At 42.5% G+C, this 25,041-nt stretch overlaps 1 protein-coding gene across 1 annotated transcript in view; it reads right to left on the bottom strand.

The window, feature by feature from the left end:
- The window catches only part of YY1 (YY1 transcription factor), a 167,142-nt gene that overhangs the window by 123,584 nt on the left and 18,517 nt on the right, over positions 1-25,041 (bottom strand). The window contains 1 exon segment of the mRNA XM_029597936.1: positions 13,731-13,893. Coding sequence (XP_029453796.1) covers positions 13,731-13,893 — 163 coding nt within the window.

Here is a 25,041-nt window from a genome sequence, read left to right as displayed (position 1 = left end):
TTGGTCAGATCATCACCTTATCAATGCTTCTCTCTCCATCAACATTCCCACATGCCACGATAACATAAATAAAACTATCCACTACAGAAAAAATTGTACCAGAGATGACCTTATCTCAGCAGTTTCAAACAATCTTGATCACTTAGACCTCTCCAATGCAGACACAGCATTTGCCTCATGGTACGACATCACAAATAATATCGCCAATTCTACATGCCCCCTACAAGCCAAACTCATCTCCTCACAAAGCAACAACAAAAAGAAACCCTGGTATTCCCACGAACTAAAAAATCTTAAACAACAACTTCGAAAATCCGAAAAGATCTGGCGCTATGACCCATCACATAAACACTTGGCACAATTTAAATCCTCCCTACATCTGTATAAAGAAAAACTTAATACAAAACGAGATTTCTTCGCTAACAAAATACACCAATTCCAATACAATCCTAAAGTGCTATACGAGTACGTTAATTCTCTTACCAAGTCAGCAGCTTCTGACGTCCCAGATGACGTAGCCAAATCTAAATGTGAAGAACTTGCCACATTTTTCCAATCCAAAATAGACAAGTTGATATCCAAGTTCACCAATGCATCATCCACACCCATCCAACAATTTGAACCCGACTGCAACCAAATCAAGACTAGAAACAACACTAACATTCTATCTTCTCTAGAATGCACCTCTACACTAGAAATAGAAATTCTTATTAAAAAAAGCCAAACCCTCCACCCATCCAACTGATACAATACCCACCAAATATCTTCTCTCAATACCTAACCTTATTGCCAAACCCTTAACAAACATCATCAACCTGTCCATTAATTCTGGACAGGTACCTGTCCCCCTCAAACAGGCAATCGTCAAACCTATTCTAAAAAAACCCAAACTAGACCCCTCTGATCTAGCCAATTACCGCCCCATCTCCAATCTCCCTTTCATCTCCAAACTCCTCGAAAAAACCGTTAACAATCAACTCACTGAATACCTCGATGACAACCACATTCTTGCACCTGCTCAGTACGGTTTTCGGAAATCTCACAGCACTGAGACTCTTCTACTCTCTCTGTCAGACCATATACTCAAAGGCTTCGAGAAAGGACATTCTTATATTCTTGCCTTTCTTGATATCTCCTCTGCATTTGATACCATCAGCCACTCCATTCTCCTACAGCGATTAACTGAAATCGGCATCACAGGGGTTGCCCTCAATTGGTTCAACTCCTACCTCAGTAACAGAAATTTCAAAATTCAGCTAGGAAACCATGTTTCCAAGGCTATACCCCTCAAGCAAGGTGTCCCCACAAGGTTCATCCCTCTCCTCAACCCTTTTCAATATCTACATCTTACCCCTCTGTCACCTCCTCTCCAGCCTCAACCTCCCTCACTATATATACGCTGACGATGTTCAGTTGCTCATCCCCATTACTGACTCTCTTTCGAAAACCATGGATATCTGGAAAGATACTCTCCAATCCATAAACAATCTCCTATCTTCCATCCACCTAGCTCTTAATACCACTAAAACCGAAATCATGCTTATCTCACCACAAAACCAACTTAACTCCTCCCCCCTACCACACATCCCATTTGCTCAACAAGTCCGTGATCTGGGAATCTTTCTCGATGGTCACTTCACACTGAAGAAATTCATCAGTAATATACTAAAGGATGGATTCTTTAAACTTCACACCCTTAAGAAACTTAAGCCTCTTCTTCATCCCCCTGACTTCCGTACGGTCCTACAAACTATTATCTTTGCCAAAACCGACTATTGTAATTCCCTACTCCTCGGACTACCGAATAACGCCATCCACCCCCTCCAAATACTACAAAATACAACAGCCCGGATTCTGACCAACACACACAGACACGATCACATCACACCTGTCCTAAAAGATCTACATTGGCTCCCCATAGCCTCACGTATACAATATAAGGCGCTCTCTCTCGTTCATAAGGCCTTGTACAATCCCGAAATGAATTGGTTTAATGACACCTTCCGATTTCACCAATCTAATAAACCCACTAGACACATTCATCTTGCCACCATGCCCACCACCTCGCCCAAACTCTACAAATTAACCTCCACGAGAGCCCGTGCGCTATCGATCGCCGGGCCTATCCTCTGGAACACAATGCCAGTCGAACTTCGCCAAGAAGAATGCTCAAAAACTTTCAAGCGAAAGCTTAAGACCTGGCTCTTCACCAAAGCATACACTTAAATTCTCCTTGCTCTCATCTATGTTCCCCCCTTCTCTGTTCCCCCCTCGACCTTGCTTTTACTAATAGTGGGTAAGTCTCCCCTCTCGTCCTGGCTTTTCACTAAAGCATACACCCAACCTCCCCTCCCTCCCTTGTGTTACCCTACCCCCCCTCCTATCTCTCCTCCCCCCCTTCTCCTCTCCCCCTCCCTGCACAATTGTTAAATTATGTTATTCCCTATAATTGTACATATTGTATATATCTGCAAACTTTGCCTACAATAATTTATTAACCTAACTTTTTTCTTCTGTCACTTTCCCCCCTCCTTGTTTCCTCTTTTACCCTTTTGTAAATATGTTATTTTAATTTTAGTTTAAATCTTTATTTCCCCTACCTTTCCTTTACTCCCTAGTTATAATGTTTCAATATGTTTCAATTGTATTATGTTAAACATGTTCGATGTAAAGCGCCGCCACAGGCACTAGTTTCATGTTACGCTGTGAACCGATGTGATATCATTGATGAATGTCGGTATATAAAACTTTTAAATAAATAAATAAAATACAGCGGGACCATCTATATCAGTGGTTCTCAATCCTGTCCTGGGGACTCCCCCAGCCAGTCGGGTTTTCAGGATATCCACAATGAATATGTATGAGAGAAAATTTGCATACACTGCCTCCATAACATGCAAATTATCTCTCATGCATATTCATTGTGGATATCATGAAAACCCGACTGGCTGGGGGGGTCCCCAGGACAGGGTTGAGAACCACTGATCTATATGGAATGCCATTCCCTCTGATCTTAAATAGGAACCATGCTTACTCACTTTTAGAAAAAGGCTTAAGACACAGCTGTTTAAACAAGCCTTTCCCGAAACTAACTGAATCACCGCTACAACTATTGAAAGACTTGACAACACTTTGTAAATAATTGCTCTTCCTACTGTTAAGTTACTCGAGCTTTGTCTTCCTCTTACCCCCATTCTAACTCCCTTGTTTTATTGTAACTTCTTTACTTCTGCCACTTGTTAATTGTTCAAGGTTACTACACCCCCTGTTACTTGTAAACCAGAATGATGTGATTGTATCATGAATGCCGGTATAGAAAGCTCTAAATAAATAAAAATAAATAAAAGAGAGAGGCGTCCCTCTATCTACTGTTCCTGGGGGTGGGTTGGCAAACCTTCATTGGGAAACTTGGGAGTTTCTGGTATCCGAGCCCCCTCTGGGTTGTCTGGGACAAAAAGACTGCGACCTATCGAAAGGCCAAGTCCTCTGAAAGGTCACTCCTCTAGAGGGTCGACCGTTTGGATCACCTAGTACAGGGGTGGACAATTCCAGTCCTCGAGAGCCACAAGCCTGTCGATGTTTTAGGATATCCTAATGAATATGCATGACATAGATTTGCATACAACTGAGGCAGAGTGCATGCAAATCTCTCTCATGCATATTCATTAGGGATATCCTGAAAACCAGACTGGTTTGTGGCCCTCGAGGACCGGAACTGCCCACCCCTGACCCAGTACGACCTCTCATGCTAAAGGAGCGTGGTGTCTGTTTCTTATCCTATGACAATCGAGAAACCGGTGATACAGCCCAATTTTTTTCCAACTCACTCCCAAACAAAAAGTGAGCCTTGGAGGTCGCGTCAGCCGATCAACTTCTCAGCCATACCTGATGCCTGGCCGCTATTATCGAAGCCACCCCTGGGCTGAGGTGCGGACCAAATCGCAGCCTGCATATGGCAAGGCGGCGGCTGCTGGCTCCATAACTACCCTGGAATTCACTTCAGTCATTGACTTGCTGAGAGAGAAGTAAACAAGAGTGAACCAACAGGGAACAAGAAGCTATCTGCAATGTCATTGCCACTACTTCAAAAGGCTTGCCTAAGGATAACCTCAATCCTCCTACCTTGTACATCCTTCAAGGCCACTCCTCCCTCCACGGGGATAGTTGTCCACTTGGAGATTGCACAGACAAGTGCATCCAACTTCAGAGACCGTAAATGCTCTCTCCCCACCAGATACAGAAGGCATAGGCCTTCCAAAACCAGACCCCCTTTGAAATTAGCCCCTGGGGCGCCACATTCAAGATCAATCAATTCTTGAATGGCTTCCATCACAGGGAAAACACAAGAGGCTTTATGCAAGGAAACCAAAAAGGGATTTTTCTTTAGCTCAGACATGGAATCCGCCCCATGTACTCCAAGCATATTCAAGGTCTGGGAAATCAGGGCCAGCAATTCATCTCTATGGAAGAACAGCTGCATTGTGCTATATGGTTCCAAGCAAAGAAGAATACAGGTTTTTCTCCATGGATTTAAGCCAAAGACTGGTTTCTCCTCCAAAGTGGAAATTTAAGACTTGCACATTTGTGAAGCTTGACAGTAGGGTCATGTGAGAGTGTACTGACAAGTCCCTCATTCTACCTTAAGGAGCCTAGTTCAGGTTTTTAACCCAGTCCTCCAAGGCAAAACGCCACAAGGGACTCTGGTTGAAGGGAAGTTCAAGTGCAAATGAATATCAATTTTAAAGATAAGTTGATTTAGCCATATTACCGTATTTGATATCCAGCATATATAGTAACATAGTAATGACAGCAAAAAAAAGACCGGATGGCCCACCCAGTCAGCCCAGCAAGCTTTATATGGTAGTATCTACTGTTCCGCAAGTTTAAACAAGGGCTTCCATGATGACCACTGCAGATTCACAATAGCTTTACTTGCTCTCTGTCTGAGGCAGTGTAACTGTTTTGTATGCTTTTTTCCTAATGATTTTGCAAGAAGCTTCTTTCCATGGTCATGAGGAAAGGAAAAGGGAGTATTTTTCCTTCCAAAAAGGTACTGTTCAGCCTGGGATGAATATTACTATACCTCACCTCTGCCTCTTGGCTGAGGTTTCAGCCTAACACATTCTCAGCATGCTCTTGCGGCACACCTGAGAGAGACATTGCCCGAATTTTCAACCCAACTCAGTGCAACCAATTAGCTAAGCAGACCAAACTACAAAAAAGAACGCAAATTATCACTAAAGAAAATCGAGATCTTCCCGACTTATGAAGTTGCCATATTAAAATCAAAACAAATCAATATCAGATTAGTATATTCCCCTCCTGGCCTTCTCCAAAAAGACTGTTCACCCTTAGTCAAACTATTCACAAAAGAATTCCCTAACTCCAGAGTCAATAATAATCTTAGATGATTTTAATCTACATATAAATGAGTCCCCAAGATCCATCTACTGTGACTTGTTCCTTAAAGCAATGGAAGCCCTGGGTTGGACTCAACACATCTCTGAAGCCTCCCATAAAGCTGGTAATACTCTCAATCTCATCTTTGTAAATCCTAATTATAGTCTAAAGTCTAATCACACAATAATCACATGGTCTGACCACCACCTAATTAAAGCAGATATAATATACAAAAAGCAAATAGAAAAAGCTCTGAAGGAAAATAAAAATTGAGATGCTAACTAATGCTCTAGAGACTAAAATATGCAAACTAAATCTAAACAGTTGCAACGAGGCATTTGATTCATGGGAAAAAATGATTAAAGAAATTGCAGACAAATATAGCCCAATCCAAACCAAAAACAGAAACAAAAATGATAATCACAGAAAAATGAACCCCCGGTATAATGAAGATCTGAAAGAATAAAAAAAAAAACAAAAACACACACCTAAGAAAACTAGAAAAACAGTGGCAAAAAAAACCCTTCAGATGAATCACTCAGAAGATACAAATCACACCTATCTCAATACCAAACACTAACAAATAAAAAAAAAAAAAAGTCTATGCTAAACAGATACTTGGAGTAATTTTCAACTCAAAACTTCTGTTCGAGACAGTCAAGAGTCTGATGAAAGACCCCTCTTCACTCCAAACATCGAATAATATATTCGCTAAAGCTTCTTGTAATGACTACACAACAGCTTTAACTGAAAAAATCCAGAGACTGAAACAAACCATCTTCACCTACTCTCCTTATACTTCTGAAGACTTAACTACAAATGATAGTCATCCTTTGACACAGTCTTGAAACTGGAAATAAAATCATATCAAAAACTAAAACCAGCTACTCACCCTCTCAACCAGATACCAGCCTCCTTGCTAAAACAAGTAAACCAAACAAACAATTACCCCCACAATCACAATACTCAATCTTTCCCTCACAGAAGGATATATGTCCCTAAGTCTGAAACAGGCAATTATTAAACCAATTTTGAAGAATAAAGCAGGAAGTTCTGACAAATGGGATAACTACCGACCAATCTCTAACCTAACCTTACTCGCGAAAATTATCGAAAAAGCTGTTCTTTCCCAATTGTTGAATTTTGAAGACAAAAACACTATATCCTAATCAATTTGGATTCCAAAAGAATCGCTCATCAGAAACTCTTCTACAATCCAAAATGGACTCTATACTACGAGGCTTCGACTCTTAATGAATCTTACTGCCTGGTGCTGATCGATTTAACTGCAGCCTGATACAGTTGACCAGTCTGCTATGCCACCAGCTGAGAAACATAGGGATTGATGGAAATGTACTAACTTGGTTCAGCTCATTCCTAGCAGATAGATCTTTCCAGGTAAAACTAGACAGTCACATATGACACAATCCAATGTACAACAGGTGTTCCACAGGGTTCAGAGCTCCATGGTGAGACCGCACCTTGAATACTGTGTACAATTCTGGTCGCTGCATCTCAAAAAAAGATATAAATTGCGATGGAGAAGGTACAGAGAAGGGCTATCAAAATGATAAGGGGAATGGAACAACTCCCCTATGAGGAAAGACTAAAGAGTTTAGGATTTTTCAGCTTGGAGAAGAGACGGCTGAGGGGGGATATGATAGAGATTTTTTTTTATTTAGTTTTTTTGTTATACCGACATTCATGACAAGCGTCACATCATGCCGGTTTACATTTAACAAGGGGTGAGAAACCAAAGTGAAAATACAATAAACTTTAACAGGTGCGCGGTTAGAAAATTGCAGTTACAATAAAACAGGGAGGTGCACAACTGGGAGCAGAAAAGAAGAAGGCAATAGGAATTTAACAGAGAGAGCAATTATTAACAATGTTGTAGAATTTTAGTTGTGATGGTAATTGTTAACAGTGTACTGGTGAAGTCTGCTAGTAAAATGACGGTGAGATAAGGATCAGTTGGGGTCTGGAAAGGCTTTTTTAAAAAGCCATGTTTTGAGCTTTTTCCTGAACGTTGGTAGGCAGGGTTCTTGACACAGGTCCGATGGGATGGAGTTCCATAGTGGTGGTCCTGCTGTTGAGAAAGCTCGGTCTCTGAAGGATGTGTGTTGAAAGGTTTTGGCGTGTGGAACATGAAGTGATTCTCTATATGACTCTTTGATGGGTCTGGCGGAGGTATGTTTTTTGAAAGGGATTTGAAAGTTGAGCGGGGCATGGAGATGGATGACTTTGTATATGGTAGTAATGGATTTGTAAATGATTCGGTAGTGAATTGGCAGTCAATGTAAGTCTTTTAGGATTGGGGAAATGTGGTCAATTCTCCTTGAATTAGTCAGAATTCTGGCTGCGGTATTCTGCACCATCTGTAAAGGTTTGGTATGAGATGCTGGGAGACCTAATAAGATAGAGTTACAATAATCTAATTTAGAGAATATTATTGCTTGCAGGACTGTTCTGAAGTCATGAGAGTGGAAGAGTGGTTTAATTCTTTTGAGGACATGTAATTTGTGGAAGCAATCTTTAGTTGTTTGATTGATGAATGATTTTAGGTTGAGACGGTTATCAATGATAGCTCCCAAGTTTCTTACATGAGAAATTTGTAGGTTGGCTGATGGGATAGAGATAAGGTTATTGTTTTCCGGCGATATAAGAAGGAGTTCACTTTTTGAAGAATTGAGAATTAAATTTAGACTGGTGAGGAGGTAGCTGATCTCTAGCAGGCATTTTTCCCAAAATTCGAAGGTTTTATTAATGGATTCTTTTACAGGGATCACAATCTGTACATCGTCTGCATATAAGAAATGTTTCAGGTTCAGTTTGGTTAGCAGCTGGCAGAGAGGGAGAAGGTAAATATTGAAGAGCGTGGGTAAGAGGGAGGAGCCCTGAGGAACCCCTAGAGAGGATGGATAGCTGTGAGATTCTTTGTTGTGTATGTTGACCTTGTATCCTCAGTTGATTTAGGAGGATGGAGTGGTTGACTGTGTCGAATGCAGCCAAGAGGTCCAGGAGGATTAATAAATAGGCCTGGCTTTTGTCAAAGCCAGAGAAGAGGTAGTCTGTGAGAGAAAGGAGTAGTGTTTCTGTACTTAATGCTTTACGGAATCCGTATTGATTAGGAGACAGAATTTGGTGGTCTTCAATGTAGTCTGATAATTGTGTGTTAGCTAGTTTTTCCATCACTTTGGCTAAGAATGGGAGGTTGGCGATCGGACGGAAACTGTTGAGGTCATTGGGGTTTAGGTTCGGTTTTTTTAGAAGCGGTTTGATGGAGGCCATTTTAAGGTTGTCTGGGTAGATTCCCTGGGATAAGGAACAATTTATAATGCCAGCCAGTGCTTTAGAGATTGTATCAGGGATTAGCAGAAGCAGTTTGGTCGGGATTTGGTCAAAAGGGTGTGATGATGGCTTCATTTTCGTCAAAACAGTTTGGATCTCTGAAGTTGTAATGGGTTTGAAGTATTTGAAAGAGATGTCTTTGTTGGGGTGGAGATGTGTATTGGAAGGTGAGTATGTATTAGGTATAAGCAGGTTGGTGATTTTTTTGCTGAAGAAAAGGGCCAGCTCATCTGCTTTTGGTTGAGCTTGGTCGAATGGAATGTCTGGAGCATTGGTTTTTGTTAGATTAGAAACGTATCCAAAAAGAGCTTTGGAGTCAAAGATAATATTATGGATCATGTGAGCATAAAAGTCCCTTTTTGTTTTCAAAGTACAACTCTTGTATAGGTGGAGGGTGCATTTGTAGTCCGAGAGGGTGGTTGATGATGGGGCATTGCGCCATTTTCATTCTGACGAAGGAGATGTCTGAGTTTACGAAGTTCATCGTTAAACCAAGGTTGTCTTTTGGTTGCATTGTGTTTGAGTTTTTTTGTTGTCAATGGACAAAGTATGTTTGCTATGATTCAGTTATTTTGGACCAGGAGATGAGTGCTGAGTTGGGGGTGGCGACATCAATGAGTGGAAGTTCTGGGGCTAGGTATTTGATAAGGTGCTCAGATGAGCAAGTTTTCCTATAAAGAAATGATGGTAGGGGGCAGTGTTTATTGCTCAGTTGTGTCAGTGAGAAGGTGGAGGAGATTAAGGAATGGGCTGACCAAGGGACTTGTTTGCACACTGGTTGCGCTGTGTGTGAAATTCCTGAGTTTATAAAGATGAGGTCCAGTGTATGACCTGCTTTGTGGGTAGGTTTGTTGATTACCTGCTTGAATCCCAAGGCTGACATGGCAGTTAGGAAAGCTTCGCAGTTGGTTGAGTGAGTGGAATTGTCTACATGTAAGCTGAAATCTCCCAGGATTATAGCAGGGGAGTCCAGATTTAGGTGTGACGCTATTATTTCAAGAATGGGAGAGGCATCAGATTCTAGAATGCCTGGGGGGGCATAGACCAGGAGGATTTGAAGATGTTCTGATTTGAAGAGGCCTGTTTCTAGTTTAGCAGATGAGTTAATTGGATATTGTGAGAATCTCAGAGACTTTTTGACTGCAAGGAGAATACCCCCGCCCCTTTTTTTCTGTCTCGGGATGGAGAAAAAATCGTAGGTCCGTGTTGGAAGCTGGTTTATAAGAGCAGTGTCCGTGGGTTTAAGCCATGTTTTGTTATGGTGCAGAAGTCTGGATTTTTGTCCAGAAGAAGGTCGTTGAGGATCAGCGTTTTCTTGGTGAGAGATTGGGCGTTGAATAATATAATGGAGAATAGAGCAAGGCCAAGAAATTGGGTAGTGGGGGAGATCATGATGGGGATGAGGGATTTGTAGGAGAGTGGGCGGTTAAGCATGGGAGGTTTTTTTTCAATGAGAAGCGAACTGTGATGGTGAATCGATATAGGGAGATAAGGCATTTTGGCCTAATTGTGAAGGGAAATCAGGATGTTTGAGTGGAAGGAGATAATACAGGATGAAGCATCGGTGAATGCAGAAGTTGTTTGAAAGAGAGACCGTGATTAGAGCGTTGGATGATGGAGTGGTGGGAAGGCAGGTGGAGGAGGAGTGTCTATGGCACCTCGTGGTTGGTGAGAGCCTGTTGGGAGTTGAGAGTAGAAGCAAAGGCCTTACCCCGACGGGCTTTAGCGCCGAGTGCGCAGGCCCGGGCAGTTATTCTTTCACCGGTAGATCGTCAGTATAGAAGGAGGAAGAGTTGCTATGGAGCCTGTGGCAAGTTACAGCAGATCCCTGCTGGAGGGGAGCCAGAGACTGGAGCTCTTTGATTTGGAATGGGGAGGTTGCAGGGCTTGATAATGTAGTTTCAAATTTCAAGAGTAGGGGCTGCACTAAGGGGCGCACAAAGGGGCAGGCCCCTTTGTCGCACTCCTTCAGCGTGCGGCGCCATCCGGTTGGAGATTTAAAGGCCTCTGGGGCCTTGTTTCATTGGTTGACTGGTGCGGCTGCGCTGATTGGCTGATTCCAAGAGGGACTGGCTGGAGGCGGGCAGCGGAGGATAGCCTCGCGATTGGCGGTGGACCTTCTGAGGGTAAGTGTGAGATTTAAAATCATGAGAGGTCTAGAACGGGTAGATGTGAATCGGTTATTTACTCTTTTGGATAGTAGAAAGACTAGGGGGCACTCCATGAAGTTAGCATGGGGCACATTTAAAACTAATCGGAGAAAGTTCTTTTTTACTCAACGCACAATTAAACTCTGGAATTTCTTGCCAGAGGATGTGGTTAGTTCAGTTAGTATAGCTGTGTTTAAAAAAGGATTGGATAAGTTCTTGGAGGAGAAGTCCATTACCTGCTATTAAGTTCACTTAGAGAATAGCCACTGCCATTAGCAATGGTAACATGGAATAGACTTAGTTTTTGGGTACTTGCCAGGTTCTTATGGCCTGGATTGGCCACTGTTGGAAACAGGATGCTGGGCTTGATGGACCCTTAGTCTGACCCAGTATTGCGTATTCTTATGTTCTGCAACCCTATTTAATATTTACATGCTGCCTTTGTGCAAACTACTAACAGACCTTGGATTAAACTTCTTTCTATATGCGGATGATATGCAATTCTGTATCCCCCTAATTCATTTGAGCAAACAGCATCACTCATCACTGCATGTGAACACAATAAAAGAAAAAAAGCTTGCACAACAAACTCTCATTGAACCCGAAAAAAGACACGAAATAATTTGGTTGGGCCAAAATCCTCCAAAATCTATTCCACTATGTATTGATCTTAGAAATCGCCAATTAATCTCAGCAACTCAAGTAAGAATTAGGAGCACAGACTGATGACAATTTATCTATGAAAGCCCACATTAGCAAATTAATCAAATCTGGTTTCTATTATCTGCGAATCCCGCGTTCTGAAATCTCTACTAAGCACTACAGATTTCAGAACAGTTTTGCAATCTCTAATATTCTCAAACCTGGATTATAATTCCCTACTTCTAGCGCTTCCGGCTAGCCACTTAAAACCACTACAACTATTGCAAAAAGGCACTGCCAGATTTCTGACTGAAGCAAGGAAAATCAACCACAATCCACCAACTCTGATAGCACTGCACTGGCTCCCTGTTCAGACAAGATTTTAATACAAAGTCCTAACAATAATACTAGGCAACATTGGTACAAGCAACGACCTGATGGGAATAACATTTAATCCCCATATTCCCACTCGAACGCTTAGATCTATGAATAAAGGCCTTCTTGAAATCCCGACCTTAAGAGATTCTCATCTAACTCAAACTAGAGACAGAGTGTTGGTTCATTTGCTTGCCCTAAGCTTTGGAACTCTATGCCAGAGAATCTTCGAGTAACAAAAGACATTAAGAAATTTAAGAAAGACCTGAAAACTTGGCTATTCGAGTGTATCTACTGTTTGACTGGTACATCTAATCTGCCTGGTCTCTGATGAACAAATATGTCCTGAACTTTACCCCCTAACCCTCAACCCTCCCCATAATCTGGGACATCCAATTCCCCTGGACTCCGATGACTAAACATATCATGAACTTTACCCAATTACTGACAACCCTTCCTATAATCTGATTAAGTTTGCTGTGTCTATCTCTGTAGTAATCCCTAGTTTTAGAATGTTTACCCAGTTTATCTCCGAAGTGTATGCCTACTACTATAGCTACAGTTTGTGTTCCCTGTTTAACTCCGGTGTGTGTGCCTACCCCCATAACTCATCGTCGATGAGTGTCAAACCTGTACATCGTTGTGAACTAGTGATTCTCACATGGAATGACGGTATATAAAACAAACATCCATCTCAGAGGTAGGATTAGCTAAAATGTTAATAGTGGCAATGAAAGATTAAATTCAGCATGAAGCTCAGACCCTTTAGGAACTGGAATCATATAGAGTTCTAGAAGCAAAAATGCTGATCTGGTTGCTCCTGTTGGGAAACCTGTTTTGTGTGTTATCTGGAATTTCAAAGACTGGTTCCTCCTGAAGAAAGCACAGGCAACACCGATGTCTACCATGATGTGGCTGGAAAATGACACCTGGCTTTCCTACCTTCCTTAACATCCTTCCCTTTCTTTATTCTTGGGGACTTTTATACCCACCAATGACCCCGTTCTAATTATTATGCCTTAAGATTCTTTGCCTGTACCCCTTCATCTGACTTCCAGTTCTGCTCTACCATGTTTACTCACCAGCATGGCCACTGCCTTTGACTAACAGCAGACTCTTGGACTTCTCCACCTAAGCTCTTCAATTCTCAGATCATCATCTGATAACTTTTTTTTTTTTTTTTAAAGTCTCCCCTACAATCTCATTTAATCACCACCAACACCTTCAGGAAAACTTAATTATCTAACCTTATAATCCCTCCACTACTGTCTTCTCTCATCTCTCCTCTCATCCACTACATTGTTTGACTCTGCAGATGAGGCAGTTTCTTCTTGCAACACTATACTCTCTCCTGCTTGCCCCTTCCTTTGCCTGTTGCGCACCAAATTCTGACCTTGGCTCATACTCAGAATTTCAAGCTGTCCCTCTTCCAATCTGTTACTGCACATACCAAGCAAAATTATTATGTCCATCTCACAAACTCTCTTGCCTCCAACCTTTGCTCTCTTTTTGCCATATTCAATTCCATCCTCAAACTGACTTACACTCTGCCTAGAACAGGGATCTGGTTTTCAAGATATCCACAATGAAAATGCATGACATATTTGCATGTAGTGCCCCCATGGGGTTGCACAGCATCCCCAACTTCAGCTAAACTGGGGAGTAGAAAACAACTTGGGGATTGAACCTGGGACTTGCCACCTGGGCCACCAGTGCAGAAAGTATAGCTATTTTAGAAATTAAATAAAAACACACATGCAGATGTGCATATCATCTTACTTATAACTAGTACAATATGCTCTTCTTACTTACCTAGCAAATTCAGCCAGCTGTTTTGGGTCTGAAAGGTCAATACCAGGTATTCCTCCTGGTGGTAATTTTTTCCCAGTCATATATTCCGAGTAATCAGGGGGAGAGTTTTCACCAATAATCTGTTCTTCAACCACTGTCTCATGGTCAATATCCTTTTTATCATCTGAAACAGATCAAATATTGCATGTCAGTCAAAATCCTATGTAAGGTGCATCTAAAATGGTTTCAAAATTAGTAAGAAAGTCCACTCTTGAATAATACCTGTTAACTCATGTTCTTCACAATTTTGGTCTATTTTTAACTGTACAACAATTATCATTAATATTAGACAAGCAATCTCACAATTTGTAGTTCATAAATACAGTATTCCACACAAGCAAGGGTTGGTTTAGAATTACCAATCAAGATACCATGAATGCAAATTAAGGGAAAATGATAGAATTCCTCAAATATGGGGACCAATGTTCTCACTGATCTTTGCTAGAACCTCAGACTGCAATTTAACTGTCTGGCACTGCTCCAGGTATCTTACAGTTAGAACTACAAGACCCCACACAGCTCAAACCACAACATAGCTAAGATAGTTTGATGGAACACAGTCAGTATTCCCAATAACCTGTAAAAGAATCCTAACAGAGACTAATTTTTACTCTGTTTTATTATGCACGTTTTTCAAAATGGAGACAAGGAATCAAATGCCACGATGTGGATTAACTGTGAGACTCGCAGTGAAAGATAATCTGTTTCCAAGTTAGAGACAAGCAAATGACTATGACAGCACATAAGGACCATAAGGCCCATCTAGTCTGTCATTAGTACTTTGGAAGTTTATGTTGAGAAAGCAGAGTTGTTTACCTGTAACAGGTGTTCTCCTAGGATAGCAGGATGTTAGTCCTCACACATGGGTGACATCAGATGGAGCCCGGCACAAAACACCTATGTCAAAATTTCTGGAACTTTGACTGGGTAAACTGAACATGCCCAGTAAGCTCTAATCCACGTGTCCACGTGGGAACCCTCTTCAGTCTCATAACATAGAATTACGAAAAAACGTATAGAAGAAATAGGAGAAACCCAACTCCACGGAGTGGCAGGTGGGTTTCGTGAAGACTAACATCCTGCTGTCCTAGGAGAACACTTGTTACAAACTAAGCAACTTTGCTTTCTTCTAGGACAAGCAGGATGGTAGTCCTCGCACAAGGCTGCTCCCCAATACAAAGGGGGACTAACAAGCACATCAATCATAGTGCTGTTGGTAACAGAGGGGTAGACAGCCTGAACCCAGCAAAGGGTCATAGGGTAGGGAGAGTGTGGTTCTACACCTCAAAGAGATTGCAAAGGACAGAATGGCCAAACCTGTCACATCAGCCATCACTATCCAGACAGTAGTGAGATGCAAATATGTGGAGAGAACTCCCATGTCGCAGCCCTGCAAATCTCCTCCATGGGAACTGCTCACAAGTGGGCCACAGATGTTGCCATGGTTCTGACAGAATGAGCTTTGACATGAACCTCAAGCTGCAGTCCTGCCTGGGCATAACAGAAGGAGATGCAGTCTTGCTAACCAACTGGATAGCGTCTGTTTTGCAATGGCAACTCCCAATCTATTCTGATCAAAGGAAATGAAAAGTTGGGTGGACTGTATGGGATGCTGTCTGCTCCACACAAAAGGCTACGGCTCTCTTGGAATCCACACTGTGCAGGGCTCGTTTGACTTGGTGCGAATGGAATCTAGGAAAGAATGTCAGAAGGACGATTGACTGGTTAAGATAGAAATTAGTCACCAACTTAGGCCGGAACTTAGGATGCATACACAAAACCACCCTATCATGATAAAATTTAGTGCAAGGTGGATAAGTTACTAAGACCTGGAGCTCGCTGACCCTGAATGCTGAGGTGACCGCCAGCAAAAATATGACCTTCCAGGTGAGGTACTTAAGGTCACAGAGCGCAGCAGCTCAAAAGGAGCTTTCAATAGCTAACACCATGTTGAGGTCCCAAGACACAGTGGGAGGCCTTGAGGAGGCTTCAATTGAAGCAGGGCCTGCATGAAGCATGCAAATATAGGCGTACCATCTACACTTTGATGGTATGCACCAATTGCACTGAGATGAACTCTAACAGAGTTGGTTCTTAAGCCAGCCTCCAAAAAAAGGTGTTGAAGATAGTCAAGCAGTTTTTGCATTGGGGCAGGAGAACAGATCTAGGGCCTTCTACTCACACCATACAAAAAGCCTCCTCCACTTTAGTCCATAGGACTTTCTAGTAAAAGGCTTTTTGGAAGCTTTCAGGACCCAAAACACATCCTCAGAAAGATCACGTGGCGGTAGGATCAACCTCTCAATGTCCAGGCTGTGAGCAACAGGGCCTGGAGGTTGGATGCTGTAGCCTACACTGATCTTGCATTATGAGGTTTGGAGAAGTCCCCAGACTGATCGGTTTCCGGATGAACTCCCCCTGAAGGAGTGGAAACCAAAGTATTCTAAATATCAAAATCACAGAACATATAGAAAGACATGGTTTAATGGAACAAAGTCAGCATGGCTTTACCCAAGGCAAGTCTTGCCTCACAAATCTATTTCCCTTTTTTGAAGGCGTTAATAAACATGTAGATAAAGGTGAACCGGTAGATATGCTACTTCCTCCCCAATGCATCTATTGTAAATAGTTCCTTGCAACTCCTCCTTTCCCTTCCCCATGCAACCCCTTTCAACTCTTCATTCCCCTCCCTATATGCAATATACAACCCCTATTCCTTCTATACATTCTGTCTATCTTCATCCTCCCTCTACCCCTTTCTTTCTTTCCCCCCACTCCATCCCCCAACCATTTCTCTCAATACCATCTCAGTTATCCAACAACCTCTATTTAAGTCTCTCTATTTAAGCCTCGCTCATTATATAGTTTATTTAATTTTGTTTTATTCACTGTTTTCCTATATGTTCTATGTAAAGCCTCTGTTTTGCTGATTTTGAAGTTATAATGTAAATCGAACTGATGTTATCCTACGAAGTCCGGTATATAAAAACCACAAATAAATAAATAAATAGATGTAGTATATTTGGAATTTCAGAAGGCGTTTGACAAAGTTCCTCATCAGAGGCTTCTAGAAAAAGTAATGGGATAGGAGGCGATGTCCTTCCGTGGATTACTAACTGGCTAAAAGACAGGAAACAGAGAGTAGGATTAAATGGACAATTTTCTCAGTGGAAGCGGGTGGAGTGCCTCAGGGATCTGTATGGGACCCATACTTTTCAATATATTTATAAATGATCTGGAATAAAATACAAGTGAGGTTATCAAATTTGCAGATGATACAAAATTATTCAGAGTAGTTAAATCACAAGCAGATTGTAATAAATTGCAGGAAGAACTTGTGAGACTGGAAATTTGGGCATCCAAATGGCCGATGAAACTTAATGTGGATAAGTGCAAGGTGATGCATATAGGGAAAAATAACCTATGCTAAAGCTGCACAATGTTAGGTTCCATATTAGGAGCTACCACCCAAGAAAGATCTAGGCGTCATAGTGGAAACACTTTGAAATCCTCAGTTCAGTGTGCTGCGGCAGTCAAAAAAGCAAACAGAATGTTGGGAATTATTAGAAAGGGAATGGCGAATAAAACGGAAATGTCATAATGCCTCTGTATTGCTCCATGGTGAGACCGCGCCTTGAATACTGTATACAATTCTGGTCGCCGCAGAGAAGGACAACCAAAATGATAAAGGGGATGGACTAGCTCCCCTATGAGGAAAGACTAAAGAGATTAGGTCTTTTCAGCTTGGAGAAGAGACAGCTGAGGTGGGATATGACAGAGGTGTTTAAAATCATGAGAGGTCTAGAAAGGGTAAATGTGAATCGTTTATTTACTCTTTCGGATAATAGAAAGACTAGGGGGCACTCCATGAAGTTAGCATATGGCACATTTAAAACTAAATCGGCGAAAGTTCTTTTTCAGTCAACGCACAATTACACTCTGGAATTTGTTGCCAGAGGATGTGGTTAGTGCAGTTAGTGTAGCTGGGTTTAAAAAAGGATTGGATAAGTTCTTGGAGGAGAAGTCCATTATCTGCTATTAATGAAGTTGACTTAGAAAATAGCCACTGCTATTACTAGCACAGTAACATGGAATAGACTTAGTTTTTGGGAACTTGCCAGGTTCTTGTGGCCTGGATTGGCCACGGCTGGAGACAGAATACTGGGCTTGATGGACTCTTGGTCTGACCCAGTATGGCAAGTTCTTATGTTACATTTCCCTATTTCTCCCTATGTGCATCACTTTAAATTTAATGTGATCAACTGCAATCTGGATCCCCAGTCTCCCAATGTCCTCTTGAAATTTCTCTCGGAATAATTTGTCTGCAAATGTGATCTAACTTCTTGTTCCATTTTCAGGATCATTTACATATTTTAAAAAGCACAGTTCCAACTTTATCAATATGACAGCTGCAGAGACTCACTGAAACTAGACTCCTGATGAGCAGAAAGTGAGTTTCCTGTCAAGTGTGTTTTGTTTGCCTTAACATAAGAACATAAGAAAATGCCATACTGGGTCAGACCAAGAGTCCATCAAGCCCAGCATCCTGTTTCCAACAGTGGCCAATCCAGGCCATAAGAACCTGGCAAGTACCCAAAAACTAAGTCTATTCCATGTTACCATTGCTAATGGCATTGGCTATTCTCTAAGTGAACTTAATAGCAGGTAATGGACTTCTCCTCCAAGAACTTATCCAATCCTTTTTTAAACACAGCTATACTAACTGCACTAACCACATCCTCTGGCAACAAATTCCAGAGTCTAATTGTGCGTTGAGTAAAAAAGAACTTTCTCCGATTAGTTTTAAATGTGCCCCATGCTAACTTCATAGAGTGCCCCCTTGTCTTTCTACTATCCGAAAGAGTAAATAACCGATTCACATCTACCCGTTCTAGACCTCTCATGATTTAAAACACCTCTTTCATATCCCCCCCCTCAGTTGTCTCTTCTCTAAGCTGAAAAGTCCTAACCTCTTTAGTCTTTTCCTCATAGGGGAGTTGTTCCATTCCCCTTATCATTTTGGTAGCCCTTCTCTGTACCTTCTCCATCGCAATTATATCTTTGAGATGCGGCGACCAGAATTGTCCACAGTATTCAAGGTGCGGTCTTCACCATGGAGCGATACAGAGGCATTATGACATTTTCCGTTTTATTCACCATTCACTTTCTAATAATTCCCAACACTCTGCTTTTTTGACTGCCGCAGCACACTGAACAGATGATTTCAATGTGTTATCCGCTATGACGCCTAGATCTTTCTTGGGTAGTAGCACCTAATATGGAACCCAACATTGTGTAATTATAGCATGGCTTATTTTTCCCTATATGCATCACCTTGCACTTATCCACATTAAATTTCATCTGCCATTTGGATGCCCAATTTTCCAGTTTCACAAGGTCTTCCTGCAATTTATCAATCTACTTGTGATTTAACTACTCTGAACAATTTTGTGTCATCTGCAAATTTGATTATCTCACTCGTCGTATTTCTTTCCAGATCATTTATAAATATATTGAAAAGTAAGGGTCCCAATACAGATCCCCGAGGCACTCCACTGTCCACTCCCTTCCACTGAGAAAATTGTCCATTTAATCCTTCCTCTGTTTAGCCAGTTTGCAATCCACGAAAGGACATCGCCACCTATCCCATGACTTTTTACTTTTCCTAGAAGCCTCTCATGAGGAACTTTGTCAAACGCCTTCTGAAAATCCAAGTATACTATATCTACCGGTTCACCTTTATCCACATGTTTATTAACTCCTTCAAAGAAGTGAAGCAGATTTGTGAGGCAAGACTTGCCCTGGGTAAAGCCATGCTGACTTTGTTCCATTAAACCATGTCTTTCTATATGTTCCGTGATTTTGATGTTTAGAACACTTTCCACTATTTTTCCTGGCACTGAAGTGAGGCTAACCGGTCTGTAGTTTCCCGGATCGCCCCTGGAGCCCTTTTTAAATATTGGGGTTACATTTGCTATCCTCCAGTCTTCAGGTACAATGGATGATTTTAATGTTAGGTTACAAATTTTTACTAATAGGTCTGAAATTTCATTTTTTAGTTCCTTCAGAACTCTGTGGTGTATACCATCCGATACAGGTGATTTACTACTCTTCTTTACGATGAAGAAACTGCAAGGAGAAATTTTAAGGACATGGATAAACTCCCCTGAACTTAGTAGTCACTCAAACGACTATCGTGATCTTTCTGAGGATGTGTTTCGGGTCCTGAAAGCTTCCAAAAAGCCTTTTACTAGAAAGTCCTATGGACTCAAGTGGAGGAGGCTTTTTGTATGGTGTGAGAAGAAGGCCCTAGATCTGTTCTTCTGCCCCACTGCAAAAACTGCTTGACTATCTTCAACACTTTTTTTTGGAGGCTGGCTTAAAAACCAACTCAGTTAGAGTTCATCTCAATGCAATTGGTGCATACCATCAAAGTGTAGATGGTACGCCTATCTCTGTACAGCCTATATTTGCATGCTTCATGCAGGCCTGCTTCGATTGAAGCCTCCTTAAGGACTCCCACTGTGTCTTGGGACCTCAACGTGGTGTTAGCTATTGAAAGCTCCTTTTGAGCTGCTGCGCTTCTGTGACCTTAAGTACCTCACCTGGAAGGTCATATTTTTGCTGGCGGTCACCTCAGCATGCAGGGTCAGCGAGCTCCAGGTCTTAGTAACTTATACTATCTACAACATCAGGAAGGTCTGCTGGAGTATGTAAGCCAGAAGGTTTTACTTCGAGCTCAGAGATACCCATTTCTCTAAACCAAGACCTCTCTGTGACTGCCCTTCAAGCATCCCCCAGTGATGCTGTCGTCAGACCTGGTGATCATTGCGGATGTCACACAGGCTGAAAAACATTGCAAGGCTGATCAAACCAGAATTCTTCAAGCTCACAAAAATGAATCATCATGGTGGGCAAAGAACTGGAATGCTGCAGGAGTTGCAGAAGAGCACAGATGTCTGGGGCTGAAAATGAGCTGCAAGCTTCAAGGTGTAGTGGACAGAAGAGGTCTTACAGTCAGAGATAAGTGTTTCGGAGATTATCATGTCTCCAGGTGCTACTGTCCCCCCCTGTAGTTTCTTACTTGGTCACTATCTTCCCTTGGACACTATCTGGTCTGTTCTAGCCTCCTTTCCCCAGGCTATTTCTTCACTGGTGGTCCAAAGTTGAGGGGTGAATATTGGCCCAGGGAATGCTACTCCCCCTCTCAATAAAAATGTACTGTTTACCTGAAAGAAAAAGGGTGCAAAAAACAAAGAGGAGCATAACCAGAAGGAGGTCTTCTATGGATGGCTTGGTCGTGACTGCTTCACTCGAAAGATCAGAAGAGGATGAAATCATGCGGGCATAACTGCTAGTGTCCTTAGTTTATGCTCAAGACTAGGACTCCATTAAGCGTGTAATTCCATACCTATGAGTGTTTTTGGAAGTTTCCAGATTTATACAAAAAACTCAGGAACATAGAAAGGTTTTTGGATATTGTTATGGTTATTGATGTTTGGGTGGATCCTTGGACACTGTGGCAGCTGACCACGCCCACGGGGGGGCAGTCCCGTGTGGGACCACAGTGTCAGGCTAGACTCTGGACACACAAACACAGATTTGAATCTTTTATTGAACAGTTTTGGAAACCACCAGAGGTGGCAGTAGTGAGTAGTAGATGTTGAGCCTGGCTGGGCAGGTCTCCCACAGAACGCTGGAACAGCAAATCCTCTGCTAAGTTGTGCTGTAGTGGAAAGAGACTTGAGAGTTATGAGTACACAATGAGAAGCATTCAGAGTCCCAGGTAGAATTAGGAGAAGCTCCAAGACAGGGAGAGCAGGCCCTCAAGGAGCGAGTACCTGATCCCTTAGAGCAGAGAGACTCAGTTGTATTGTATTCACGTAGCAGTAACAGAGATTCCACTAGACGAAAGGTCTGGCACCGGAACAGAGGGCAGGCCCTCGAGGAGCAAATACCTGGTTCCAGTGAAGCAGTACTGTGGGAATAGATGGTAGTTGTACTCACAGATGGAAGCTGTTAGTGAAGTCTTCCAAGTAGTAAGGTTTGAAGATGAGGCAGCGACTCAGGGAACATGGGCCCTCGAGGAGCGAGTACCAGTTTCCTGATAGCACCTGAAAGAAGCAGAAGAGGCCCCCGAGGAGCGGGTACCCCGTTAGCAACCCCGAAGGGTGTAAGAGTTCCAGATAGCGCTGGAGTGGCAGAGCAGCATCAGTTATGAGAGCGATTCCCATCCATAGATTTACTGTTGCTAACTCGATGAGCTGGCAAATACTGTAGGCTTAAATATCCGGGCAGTGTGATGTCATATCAGGGGGACACCCCTGAGGTTTGCGCCAACATGGAATTAAAGATGAGAGCGGCATGCGCACGCGCCCCCTAAGGTACCTTGGAGGAACATGGCGGGAGGCAGCACCAAAGCCGGGCCAGGGACGCCGGAGTGGACGGCAAACAGACACCGCAACAGCCAGTAGTCCGAGGTGAACGGGAGGAGCCACAAGTAGCGAGAGGTAGGCGGGGCGAAGCCAAAGACCACCAATGGTCGCAACAGATATGCACCAAGAGGTTTTTGTCTCTTGGGTGTATTTCATAATTTAAGTTATAGAATGGTGATTTACATCTTTTTCGAACCCTCAAATTTTGTTTCTTTCTGGATGCTAAAAAGCTGGAAAGTGCAGCAAAGGCAGGTCATGGACAGGTTCTTGTCATTTCTTCACAAATTAGTAATGGCTGTAAATGAACTCGCAGTAATGCTTGTATCCCCCTCCTATTTGGTGGGCTATTAGGGAATGCTGACGTGATTGTTAATTACTTTGATATATTTCCTTTTTTAGTGTATCTAGTATCTTATTCAAGTTTAATTTCCCCTATTAAGAAAACTGACTATTTAGTCCTACTTTGTTTCCTAAATTTTAACCAGTTTGCAATTCACAATACTGTAGGGGCCTCCATATGGATGTGTGGTATGTTAGCCTGGTTAGGCAGCCAATTGTTCTCAGAGAACACCTGTAACGGGAAAGCAACTCTGTTTTCTCAGCTTCATTCTCCATTCGTTTCCTCACAATTTCCATTTACTTTTTTTGACTGCTACCGTACAATGAATTGAGGATATTAAGGTATTCTCTATGACAGTGGTTCTTAACAGGTGAATTGGGACACTGATGTTGTTGGACAAGCAGAAAGCTGCTCTCTTAAATCGGCCTGGGCAGGAGTTGGTGCCATGAAGTTGCTTCTTTCTCCTCTTTCTGGCCCAATGGGAGGATCTTCCCTCCGCTTTCACCCAGATCAGAGTGCGACATCACCAACTCATGTTCTTCTGGGTCTGGCAGGACACCATCTTTCCTCCCCAAGTGCAGCAGGAATGCTACTGATGCTCGCTTCAACCCACGGCGCCCAGCACAAGCACGAGAGATACATGCTCTACATGCATATTTCCACTGCTGACTTCTGCTGCTACTGCTACTACAGACACCTCCTCTCCCCAATGCTTTTTGCCCTCATCTGCTGCCGGCAAGGAGGGAGGGAGATTCTGGACTGGACTGCAAGATTTTGCTGGCTGGGAGTCAGGCAAAGGGGGAAATGTGGGTGCATCTATGCAGGAAGGGTTCCTTATCCTACTCAGGAATTTGCTGAGTGGGATAAGGAAGGGAAAAAAAAAAAAAAAAAAAGAGGAAGTCTGAGCAGGTCACTGGGCTTAGAGGGGTGGGGGAGAGAAGGGGGTGAGAGTGCTACTAGACAGAAGTGAGAACATAGGGGTTCAGAAGTTTGCTGGAAGAATGGGGGAGAGGAAAAAAGGTTGAGGCTGCTGAGCAGGGCGAAAAGGGGAGATCAGGAGTTACTGAGCAGGAAGAGACGGGAAATACTGCGTAGATGTGTGTGTGTGCGCGAGTGTGAAGGGATGATTCAAAGAGTAGTTGGGAGAAGTGAGAGATTAGGGGAGCACAGCTGGGGAATGATGGTATGCAATAAAGCTAGGAAAGGTAGGTAATTTCTTTTAGTATTTGTGCACGCACGCCTTGATTTAAAAAAAAAAAAAAAAAGGAAAACTAGGAGAAGTCGGTAATTAAAAAGTTGCGGGACAAAAGGCAATGTTTCTATTGTGAATTGTAAACTGGTTAAAAAAAAAATAGAAAGTAGGAGTAAATGGCCAGTTTTCTCAGTGGAGAAGAGCAAGCAGAAGCATGCTTAATATATTTATAAATCATCTGGAAAGGAGAACAAGTAATGTGATCAAATTTGCAGATACAAAATTATTAAGTTGTTAAATCACAAGCAGATTGTGAAAAATTGCAGGAGGAGCTTGCAAGACTGAGCATTCAAATGGCAGATGATATTTTATGTGGACAATACACATGGGGAAAAGTAACCCACATTGAAGCTGCATGAGGTTAGGTTCCATATTAGAAACTACCACCCAGGAAAAGGATCTGGGCATCATGTAGGACAATCCTTTGAAATCCTCAGTTCACAGTGCGTTGACTTGATAAAAAAAAGGAAACAATGTCAAGAATTATTAGGAAATGAATGGAGAATAAAACTTACTCCATGGTGAGGCCACATCTGGAGTATTGTGTGCAGTTCTGGTCACCTCGTCTCAAAAAATTATATACATATATACACACACCACTCCTGCGCAAAAAGCAGCGTTGCTTACCTATAACAGGTGTTCTCCCAGGACAGCAGGATATAGTTCTCACATATGGGTGACGTCACTGGATGGAGCCCTATCACGGAAAACTTTTCTGTCAGAGTTTCCAGAAAGCTTTGACTGGCACACTGAGCATGCCCAGCATACCATGATCCCTGTGTGCACAGGGGTCTCCCTTCAGTCTCGTTTGCAGCAAAAAAGTGCAAGCGAAAAACAAAACATAAATGGTCCCAACTCCGCAGGGTGGCGGGTGGGTTTTGTGAGGACTACATCCTGCTGTCCTGGGAGAACACCTGTTATAGGTAAGCAACTCTGTTTTCTCTCAGGACAAGCAGGATGGTAGACCTCACATATGAGCGATTAGCAAGCTACAGGGTGACTCATATTACAACAGGCCAATAGCAGTCAACTCATACAGCAAGCACAATAATTGGGGTGCTATTGGCAATGATGAGGCAGGCTGAAATCACAGCAGGTGGTTGTGGAAGGAGTTTGGGATTATAGTGGAACAAAGTTCTGCAAGACAGAACAGCCAAAGGCAGAGTCTTGACAGACTTCCTTATCTAAGCAGTAGAGGGCTGCGAAAGTGTGAAGCGAGCTCCATGTCGCAGCCTAGCAGATGTC

Source organism: Rhinatrema bivittatum, chromosome 4 (assembly GCF_901001135.1).
Source record: "Rhinatrema bivittatum chromosome 4, aRhiBiv1.1, whole genome shotgun sequence".
Lineage (NCBI taxonomy): Eukaryota > Metazoa > Chordata > Amphibia > Gymnophiona > Rhinatrematidae > Rhinatrema > Rhinatrema bivittatum.
The sequence above is the reverse complement of the archived record's forward strand: the minus strand, read 5'-3'. Positions and strand labels throughout refer to the sequence as shown.